Source organism: Schistocerca gregaria, chromosome 9, assembly GCF_023897955.1.
Source record: "Schistocerca gregaria isolate iqSchGreg1 chromosome 9, iqSchGreg1.2, whole genome shotgun sequence".
In the NCBI taxonomy this organism is placed as follows: Eukaryota; Metazoa; Arthropoda; class Insecta; order Orthoptera; family Acrididae; genus Schistocerca; species Schistocerca gregaria.
In genome coordinates, this window is record NC_064928.1 from 83,157,364 (window position 1) to 83,169,115 (window position 11,752).

The 11,752-nt window shown below is 43.1% G+C and overlaps 1 protein-coding gene across 1 annotated transcript in view; it reads left to right on the forward strand.

The window, feature by feature from the left end:
* The window catches only part of LOC126291441 (endothelin-converting enzyme homolog), a 278,593-nt gene extending 269,006 nt beyond the window's left edge, over positions 1–9,587 (forward strand). The window contains exon 20 of the mRNA XM_049984955.1: positions 9,414–9,587. Coding sequence (XP_049840912.1) covers positions 9,414–9,587 — 174 coding nt within the window. The remainder of the gene's footprint in view (positions 1–9,413) is intronic.
* Positions 9,588–11,752: the final 2,165 nt, after the last annotated feature.

Sequence of the window (11,752 nt, forward strand, 5' to 3'; positions counted from 1 at the left end):
GACAGAAGGTTCTATTACTATGTCTAGACAGAAGGTTCTATTACTATGTCTAGACAGAAGGTTCTGTTACTATGTGTAGACAGAAGGTTCTATTACTATGTGTAGACAGAAGGTTCTATTACTATGTCTAGACAGAAGGTTCTATTACTATGTCTAGACAGAAGGTTCTATTACTATGTCTAGACAGAAGGTTCTATTACTATGTCTAGACAGAAGGTTCTATTACTATGTCTAGACAGAAGGTTCTATTACTATGTCTAGACAGAAGGTTCTATTACTATGTCTAGACAGAAGGTTCTATTACTATGTCTAGACAGAAGGTTCTATTACTATGTCTAGACAGAAGGTTCTATTACTATGTCTAGACAGAAGGTTCTATTACTATATCTAGACAGAAGTTTCTATTACTATGTGTAGACAGAAGGTTCTATTACTATGTCTAGACAGAAGGTTCTATTACTATGTGTAGACAGAAGGTTCTATTACTATGTCTAGACAGAAGGTTCTATTACTATGTCTAGACAGAAGGTTCTATTACTATATCGAGACAGAAGGTTCTATTACTATGTGTAGACAGAAGGTTCTATTACTATGTCTAGACAGAAGGTTCTATTACTATGTCTAGACAGAAGGTTCTATTACTATGTGTAGACAGAAGGTTCTATTACTATATCTAGACAGAAGGTTCTATTACTATGTCTAGACAGAAGGTTCTATTACTATGTCTAGACAGAAGGTTCTATTACTATGTCTAGTCAGAATGCTCTTTGTTCATACCGGTTTTCAGATTTGTGCACGTGGCTCGCTAAATTCCTCCATACGCTGTGCAGAACACTTTCCAGTGCACACCGGCACAACTCTAACGTGTCCCTTACCGTAACAGTCTTGGTCTAGTTTCCGACAAAGATCTTTGCAAATGGTGAAATATTTTTAGTAGCGCTGAATTCGAACTGCGCCACGGGCACCCAGAGAAGTTTAATTTCCTTGTCCACTGAGTAGAATACATTTTACAGAAGGTAAATCTATTTTGCAAACCTGGACGGTATTTAAATTCCTCTATTCCAGCCACTCCAATGCAAACAGTTCCTCTTTGATAAAAGTGTACATTCTCTGTGACATAAGGCATTATTTGTCCCTACCATCCAAACTTTCTGGAATCTGGATCAAGGAACAGTCGGAATTATAGTTGTAAATTGTTGTAGTTGCGCTGGAAAAGTCCCTGAGCTTCAAGCGCTAATAGAAAGCACAGAAGCCGGTATCGTTATAGGTACAGAAAGCTGGCTAAAGCCTGAAATAAGTTCTGCAGAAATTCTTACGAAGTCTCAGACGGTGTTCAGGAAAGATAGATTAGGCAGAATTGGTGGTGGAGTGTTTGTGTCTGTCAGTAGTGGTTTATCTTGTAGTGAAGTCGAAGTAGATACTCCGTGCGAATTGGTATGGGTGGAGGTTATACTTAACAGCCGAATTAAGTTAATAATTGGCTCCTTCTACCGACCCCCAGACTCCGATGATACAGTTGCGGAACAGTTCAGAGGAAGTTTGAGTCTCGTAACAAATAAATACACCACTCATACGGTTATAGTTGGTGGGGACTTCAACCTACCCTCGGTATGTTGGCAAAAATACTTGTTCAAAACCGGTGGTAGGCAGAAAACGTCTTCCGAGATTGTCCTAAATGCATTCTCCGAAAATTATTTCGAGCAGTTAGTCCACGAACCCACGCGAATTGTAAATGGTTGCGAAAACACACTTGACCTCTTGGCCACAAACAATCCAGAGCTGATAGAGAGCATCATGACTGATACAGGGATTAGTGATCACAATGTCATTGTAGCTAGGCTCAATACCATTTCTTCCAAATCCATCAGAAACAAACGCAAAATAATTTTATTTAAAAAAGCGGATAAAGTGCCACTAGAAGCCTTCCTAAAAGACAATTTCCATTCCTTCCGAACTGACTATGCGAATGTAGACGAGATGTGGCTCAAATTCAAAGATATAGTAGCAACAGCAATTGAGATATTCATACCTCATAAATTGGTAAGAGATGGAACGGATCCCCCGTGGTACACAAAAAAGGTCCGAACGCTGTTGCAGAGGCAACGGAAAAAGCATGCGAAGTTCAGAAGAACGCGAAATCCCGAAGATGGGCTAAAATTTACAGACGCGCGAAATTTGGCACGTACTTCGATGCGAGATGCCTTTAATAGGTTCCACAACGAAACATTGTCTCGAAATTTGGTAGAAAATCCGAAGAAATTCTGGTCGTATGTAAAGTACACAAGCGGCAAGACGCAGTCAATACCTTCGCTGCGCAGTGCCGATGGTACTGTTATCGACGACTGTGCCGCTAAAGCGGAGTTATTGAACGCAGTTTTCCGAAATTCCTTCACCAGGGAAGACGAATGGAATAATCCAGAATTTGAAACACGAACATCTGCTAGCATGAGTTTCTTAGAAGTAGATACCTTAGGGGTTGCGAAGCAACTCAAATCGCTTGATACGGGCAAGTCTTCAGGTCCAGATTGTATACCGATTAGGTTCCTTTCAGATTACGCTGATACTATAGCTCCCTACTTAGCACTCATATACAACCGCTCGCTCACCGATAGATCTGTACCTACAGATTGTAAAATTGCGCAGGTCGCACCAGTGTTCAAGAAGGGTAGTAGGAGTAATCCATTTAACTACAGACCTATATCATTGACGTCGGTTTGCAGTAGGGTTTTGGAGCATATACTGTATTCAAACATTATGAATCACCTCGAAGGGAACGATCTATTGACACGTGATCAGCATGCCTTCAGAAAACATCGCTCTTGTGCAACGCAGCTAGCTCTTTATTCGCACGAAGTAATGGCCGCTATCGACAGGGGATCTCAAGTTGATTCCGTATTTCTAGATTTCCGGAAAGGTTTTGACACCGTTCCTCACAAGCGACTTCTAATCAAGCTGCGGACCTATGGGGTGTCGTCTCAGTTGTGCGACTGGATCCGTGATTTCCTGTCAGGAAGGTCACAGTTCGTAGTAATAGACGGCAAATCATCGAGTAAAACTGAAGTGATATCAGGTGTTCCCCAGGGAAGCGTCCTGGGGCCTCTACTGTTCCTGATCTATATAAATGACCTGGGTGACAATCTGAGCAGTTCTCTTAGACTGTTCGCAGATGATGCTGTAATTTACCGTCTAGTAAGGTCATCCGAAGACCAGTATCAGCTGCAAAGCGATTTAGAAAAGTGTGAGACGATCCACATGAGTTCCAAAAGAAATCCGTTGGAATTCGATTACTCGATAAATAGTACAATTCTCAAGGCTGTCAATTCAACTAAGTACCTGGGTGTTAAAATTACGAACAACTTCAGTTGGAAGGACCACATAGATAATATTGTCGGGAAGGCGAGCCAAAGGTTGCGTTTCATTGGCAGGACGCTTAGAAGATGCAACAAGTTCACTAAAGAGACAGCTTACACTACACTCGTTCGTCCTCTGTTAGAATATTGCTGCGCGGTGTGGGATCCTTACCAGGTGGGATTGACGGAGGACATCGAAAGGGTGCAAAAAAGGGCAGCTCGTTTTGTATTATCGCGTTATAGGGGAGAGAGTGTGGCAGATATGATACACGAGTTGGGATGGAAGTCATTACAGCATAAACGTTTTTCGTCGCGGCGAGACCATTTTACGAAATTTCAGTCACCAACTTTCTCTTCCGAATGCGAAAATATTTTGTTGAGCCCAACCTACATAGGTAGGAATGATCATCAAAATAAAATAAGAGAAATCAGAGCTCGAACAGAAAGGTTTAGGTGTTCGTTTCTCCCGCTCGCTGTTCGGGAGTGGAATAGTAGAGAGATAGTATGATTGTGGTTCGATGAACCCTCTGCCAAGCACTTAAATGTGAATTGCAGAGTAGTCATGTAGATGTAGATGTAGATGTAGATTTGCACGACAACCGTTCAGAGTTACAAACAGTCTATTCGGTGTCTTATTTCCTTAAAGAACTTGTTTCCTTTCCCTGCTACTCGGTTACGTTTTATCAGCGTAAGTTTTATACTGGACTTTTTTAATGTGAAGCCCCATTTCCGAAGAGCACGCAAAAGGGTTGTTTCACTCATATCAGGAGAGTCTTTCGCTTCAGTACTCAACTTTTCCAATACGGCTGCTACTGTTGGAAGCTGTTTCTCCACACATATGTCTTTTACTTTCCTTCTTACCTATACCTGTGCAAACTTGTTAAACGTAAACTTTTGCCGCCCACCAGAACTCTTTTTTTTTTTTTTTTTTTTGAGATACAAGACACGAAGTTCATCTATATTCTCTCGAAATTGAGTTTCGTGTACTTTCACTAATACCGAGACATTAGAAAGTTTATACTGGCTGTGATGCGCAAATGTTAGTGTCCTGTTGTTTTTCTGCCTTAAGGTAAGCACTCGCACTGATGATCATGAACTTCTCACAATTCCGTAAGTGCTTGGTTTCATACAAGTACAAGGCAAGTGATTACATCACGAAGGCTACCACACGCGTACACAATAAGGAATTGTGGCACGACTTTTTTTCTATCCAAAGGGGAAGTCCCGATGCGCACACTGCAACAATACATAAATGGAATGCAACATATGCGAGCACGAGGTTCATAAAGACGCCAATGCAAATAAATGGCACTCCTGATATTACAGATTTATGTAAATTTATGTGCATAAAACATAACAGTTATTAAAGGCAACGATAGAGCTGGCACTTATTCGTCTTGTTCATACGTATCTCCAGTAGGCGAAATGCGCCAATCTCTAATCGCAATGATTACGATGAAACGAGTACTCAGGAAGCAACGAAAATCCGCCTTTGAGAAGAGACTGGTTGTATCTTTAAATTGTGCAAAGTATATTGTTACCGAAAGTACGGTCTAGTTTCTGTTACGTTTCGAAATTGAAATTTGTCAAAAATGCTCGAAAAAGCAAGGATTCCCTTAAGCATTACCACGTATGTCGGCCTCTTTTCAACTAAAATATAATATTCTTACACCAAATGAAAGCACGCAGTTCCACAATTTCAGCAGAGTACAACTGATTGATACAGCTGATACAGTTGCTACCCTATCAGTAAATGAAATACAGCAAGCAATAAAGAAATTAAAGAATAACAAGGCTTATGGCGAAGACCAGATATAGGCTGAGTTATTAAAGAACGGAGACCCACAACTGGAATTAGAAATACAGGCGCTAAGAGAAACAATTTCGAAGAGATAAACCATTCGTGCACATTGGAAAACTGCAACTGTGTGCCCCATATTTAACAAGAATGATCCACTTGTTTGTCATAACTACAGACGAATTGCCTTACTGGATGTCACTTACAAAATCTTATCGAGCTGCCTATTAAACAGGCTGATTCCAATAACAGTACAGCCGATTGGGGACAACCAATGCCGTTTCCGAAGAAATAGATCCACATTAGATCACTTATTCACCCTAAGACAAGTGACTGAAAAGGCATGGGAATTGAAAGAAGATGTGCACATATTATTCCTGGATTTTAAAAAGGTCTATGACAGCATACACTGACAGACACTCCTAAATATAATGAAGGAATTTAAAATACCATTAAAATTAATCAGATTAGTTAAAATGTGTATAGACGAAACCTTATGTCGCGTATAGACACCGGTAGGAGAAACTGAAGATTTTAAGGCGTACACCGGACTGAGACAAGGGGATGCCACTTCAGCTATTTTATTTAACCATGTCCTAGAGAAGATCGATAGAGAATTTTCTAAAACCCGTCCACAAGGGACCAGCTACAGAATGTGAACGTTACTAGACTCTCCTATGCAGATGATGTAGCACTAATAAGCAGTTCCAAAACAGAATTAATCAGAACATTGCCGGCCGCGGTGGTCTAGCGGTTCTAGGCGCTCAGTCCGGAACCGCGCGACTGCTACGGTCGCAGGTTCGAATCCTGCCTCGGGCATGGATGTGTGTGATGTCCTTAGCTTAGTTAGATTTAAGTAGTTCTAAGTTCTAGGGGACTGATGACCACAGATGTTAAGTTCCATAGTGCTCAGAGCCAATCAGAACATTGCTGAGAAAACAGGATTACATGTCAATGAAGAAAACACAGAATATCTGCCCATAAGTAAGAAAACCAGAAAAGATGCACCTCTGACTGTAGATGGATTCAGTTTCAAGACTGTTGACCACTTCAAGTACCTAGGAAGTCTTTTTAGTAATAACAACAGAACAGATATAGAAATAGATGCCCGTTTGGCAACAGAAAAAAAGACACTTTTTAGTTTCATCGAAATTCTAAGAAAAAGATCACTTAGCAGTAACTTCAAAATCAGCTTATATCAATCGACCATTATACGTGTGATGTTATATGGATGTGAAACATTAATATTTAGAAATAAAGAGGAAGAAAAACTGTTAATATTCGAAAGGAAAATTTTTGAGCCTGTATATGACGAAAATAACATTGAATGGAGAATAAGAAGAAATGAAGTATTAAGATGGATGTACAAACACCGTAACATTGACGAAATGCTCAAGAGAAGAAGGTTGAATTGGACGGGCCATATAGCAAGGATGACAGAGAAAAGACTACCTGGAATGTCAATCAGCAGAGCAATAGATGGAACGAGAGGAATAGGATGACCCAGAATCAAATGGCGGGATAACATTCGGGAGGACATAACTAAGGTGAACAGCAACTGCACAAACAGCGCATTGGACAGGCAGAAGTGGAAGAGCCTCATGCAGCGGGCGTATTGCCACATGTAAATTAAAGTAACGTTAAGTACAGCTCATTGATGTTCGTCATGGCGTGAAACCAAAATATGACCACAAAGTCACTGGGTAATCAATTTGGCCGGCTGCAGTGGTATCGCGGTTCTAGGCGCGTAGTCCGGAACCGTGCGACTGCTATGGTCGCAGGTTCGAATCCTGCCTCGGGCATGGATGTGTATGATGCCCTTAGGTTAGTTAGGTTTAAGTAGTTCTAAGTTCTAGGGGACTGATGACCACAGCTGTTAAGTCCCATAATGCTCAGAGCCATTTGAACCGTTTAATCACTTTGAACTGGATAGTAGGGGTGGGTACGAAATCACGTGAATGTCACAAATCACAGGTTATTGAGAAGTCACAGCTTTCTTACTAACAAGTTATCGTATCTGGCCGTGGATTCAGTCATGCTGTTTCAACTGTAATGATGTTATTACGACTGTTCTCAAGGACGATATAAGTCGAAAGTAACAACTAAAAGTAACATTATAACATTAAACGCCGCGTGCCGCCTGTTTACCGACGTTAAGTACCTAGGGGTCGTTTGATCTGTGGGGGAGTGTCACAGAGGTGCTGAACGAATTGAAATGGAGGGCCCTCGAAGATAGTCATACACTGTCTCGAGAAAGTCTATTAACAAACTTTCAACAACTGGCTTTAAATCATTATCTGGGAATATACCGCAACCTATTAGGTATCGCTCAGATAGGGATAGTGAGAACAAGATTAGAATAAGTACTACGCGCATAGTGGCATTCAGACTTTCTTCTCGCGCTCCGTACGTGAATGGAACAGGAAGAAATCGTAATAGAGTATAGATGTAGAAATCTTATTCACAGGGTAAAATTGCTATTTCCGGTAATGAAAGCACTTGAGCCGGGGATGACATCAACGTAAGCTCGTTCACAAACTTACACTCCTGGAAATGGAAAAAAGAACACATTGACACCGGTGTGTCAGACCCACCATACTTGCTCCGGACACTGCGAGAGGGCTGTACCAGCAATGATCACACGCACGGCACAGCGGACACACCAGGAACCGCGGTGTTGGCCGTCGAATGGCGCTAGCTGTGCAGCATTTGTGCACCGCCGCCGTCAGTGTCAGCCAGTTTGCCGTGGCATACGGAGCTCCATCGCAGTCTTTAACACTGGTAGCATGCCGCGACAGCGTGGACGTGAACCGTATGTGCAGTTGACGGACTTTGAGCGAGGGCGAATAGTGGGCATACGGGAGGCCGGGTGGACGTACCGCCGAATTGCTCAACACGTGGGGCGTGAGGTCTCCACAGTACATCGATGTTGTCGCCAGTGGTCGGCGGAAGGTGCACGTGCCCGTCGACCTGGGACCGGACCGCAGCGACGCACGGATGCACGCCAAGACCGTAGGATCCGTAGGGGACCGCACCGCCACTCCCAGCAAATTAGGGACACTGTTGCTCCTGGGGTATCGGCGAGGACCATTCGCAACCGTCTCCATGAAGCTGGGCTACGGTCCCGCACACCGTTAGGCCGTCTTCCGCTCACGCCCCAACATCGTGCAGCCCGCCTCCAGTGGTGTCGCGACAGGCGTGAATGGAGGGACGAATGGAGACGTGTAGTCTTCAGCGATGAGAGTCGCTTCTGCCTTGGTGCCAATGATGGTCGTATGCGTGTTTGGCTCCGTGCAGGTGAGCGCCACACTCAGGACTGCATACGACCGAGGCACACAGGGCCAACACCCGGCATCATGGTGTGGGGAGCGATCTCCTACACTGGCCGTACACCTCTGGTGATTGTCGAGGGGACACTGAATAGTGCACGGTACATCCAAGCCGTCATCGAACCCATCGTTCTACCATTCCTAGACCGGCAAAGGAACTTGCTGTTCCAACAGGACAATGCACGTCCGCATGTATCCCGTGCCACCCAACGTGCTCTAGAAGGTGTAAGTCCACTACCCTGGCCAGCAAGATCTCCGGATCTGTCCCCCATTGAGCATGTTTGGGACTGGATGAAGCGTCGTCTCACGCGGTCTGCACGTCCAGCACGAACGCTGGTCCAACTGAGGCGCCAGGTGGAAATGGCATGGCAAGCCGTTCCACAGGACTACATCGAGCATCTCTACGATCGTCTCCATGGGAGAATATCAGCCTGCATTGCTGCGAAAGGTGGATATACACTGTACTAGTGCCGACATTGTGCATGCTCTGTTGCCTGTGTCTATGTGCCTGTGGTTCTGTCAGTGTGACCATGTGATGTATCTGACCCCAGGAATGTGTCAATAAAGATTCCCCTTCCTGGGACAATGAATTCACGGTGTTCTTATTTCAATTTCCAGGAGTGTAGAAAGTAACATATCTTCAGACGGAAAGTGTTCTAGCAGTGGCGGGGTGAAGGTCTCGTAGCTGCTATACAGCAAGCGTCGTGTGTTGAGTGAATTCATGTTGTGGTCCCTGCGCGAGCCTCACCCCATTACGTTCTATGTAACCGTCTATCCTAATGTGATCTTGAACGAAGTACAATGTATTCCCTTGCAGGGAAATGGCGGGTAAGCAAATACCAGGTTAGGGCCTTGGTTCAGAACAGATGTTGAACCTGTCAAGATCAGTGTCTGGGTGTGGGGCAGAGGATGACAAAGTGTGTTGCTCGGTTCCAGATGTGGTGTACTGCGAGCACGCCCAGTGGCCTCAAGTGGGCCCTGGAGGACGAGCACGCGCCCAACCACGTGAGGGTGCAGGGCACGCTCTCCAACCTGCCCAACTTCGCCGAGGCCTTCAGCTGCCCAAGCGGGTCGCGCATGAACCCTGACAACCGCTGCAAGCTCTGGTAGACGGCCGTCGCCTCGACCGGACACCGCAAATGGTCAGACGAACTTCGCCCATTGAATCCGCCACCTCCTGATTCTCGAGGAACAATGGGCCAAGTTAAGGGGGGGGGGGGGGGGGGGGGGGAGGACGTCAAACGTCCGACTTGGACCAGGAGAGGCACCACACGACATTTTAATTCCCACTGTCTATAGTTTTGCAAAAAAAAAAAATCGTGAAACGTTGTCAGCATGACCAGGAAGGATTCAGAATTTATTTATTTATTTATGCATTTATTTTACCTGGCAAGATTAGGGCCTTCAGGCCCTCTCTTACACCTAACCAGGCATACTCAGATTGAACGAGTTACAGTTTCTACAGAACATTAAGGACATATGATGTATTATGCAGTATTGATGTTGAAGAAGAAAAATAGTGATTATAACAGTAGTACAATGATAACTATAACAATAAAAAATAATTATAACAATCAAGAATAATAATGATAATAATAATAATAGTAATGACTATGTATATGAAAGTAAACATACTTTTCTTTTGTGAATGTCAATCCTATTGTTAGTTGGTAATTTTCTCGTTATGTTCTTGCAGCTTGTGAGTTATTCTCATCGAGCAGAGACATAAGACGATAGAATGAGGTAAAAGAGATATATAAGAGGTAGATAGGTTAGAGGAATAGAAATGGAATGGGAAAATTCGAAGCTGTGATGGAGAGGAGAAAGAAAGAGATGAGAGGGGCAGAACAATGGTCGCTATACCGTCCCTAATATGTGAGTTCCCTCTTGAATGTTGAGTAGTTCTGGATAAGACGCAGATCACAGGGGAGCGCGTTCCATAGTCATATGGCTGAGATGGAGAATGACACGGGGAAAGATTTTGTGTTATGTAAAGGTACAGCCAAGATGATAGACGTATCCGATCTGGTGTTGCGATTGTGGAATGATGATAGGTGTTTAATGTGAGAAGATAAGTATTGTGAGCACCAGTGGCTAAGAAATCGATGAAGTAAGCACATCGTGTGGAGATCGCGTGCCTTATGTGGGCGTATCCAACCTAGCTGGGAGTATGAAGGACTGATATGATCATACAACCGAATATTGCATACGTATCTAACGCAAGCATTCATCACTACCTCGAGGCATCTAGAATTTTCACTATTTGTGCCGTGTTGAACTACATCGCAGTAGTAAAGATTAGGCAAGACTAGTGTTTGGACTAATTTTTGTTTAACATGGGTTGGGAATATTTTTCTAAATTTTTGACTTTACACTCATAGCAGTGGAAGTTCGAAAACATAACGAAATAATTTTTTTACATGTGAAATTTCATCAATTTTTCCACATACTAATGGAAGTATTTGTTGCTATAGGTACACTTTTCTTCACAAGTAAGAGAGATTCTTCGATGAATTGTGCACAGCATACAAATCATACTTAAAGGTGTGTGAAACTCTAGAATTTTCGAAATCTATTAAAAACTGTGGTAAAAATTGAGGTAAATAACTATAAAATTTGTGTTTTTCCTAAACATTAAGTTTAAAATATAACAGTTCATTCGTTTTTCATAAATTACATAAACTCTAGAGTTTCATACACCTGTGAGTGTGGTACGTATGATGCGCAAAATTCATCGAAGAATCTCTCTAACTTATGAAGAAAAGTGTACCTATAGCAACAAATGCAGGCATTAGTAAATGAAAGAATGATGAAATTTCACACGTAAAAAAAATATTTTGTTATGTTTTCGAACTTCCACTGCAATGAGTGTGAATCCTGAATCCTTCCTGGTGATGCTGACAAAGTTTTATGAATTTATTTGTAAAAGTATAGACACTGGAAATTAAAATGTCCTGAAATGCCTCTCCTGCTCCAAGTCGGCCCGTTTGACGTCCTACAGCATCCCGTCGACATCGACGACATCAGAGGCAGGGCAACTGCTCTGTCGGTCATAGATGAGTTTTCAGTCTTTGGTGGCCACATTTGAAGAAGTATCACGGAAGTTACCATGCGAAAACTCAGTATGAGCGATTTACACCTGCGACAATCGGAGTATAATGACAAACCCTTTCTACTTCATGTGGGACGTGCACTCTGTTCGCACAATCACCATCCCATTTGTACGCTGACGTTGGGTTTGTGTCACAATCATTTCTCTCTGGTAATACGCTCTA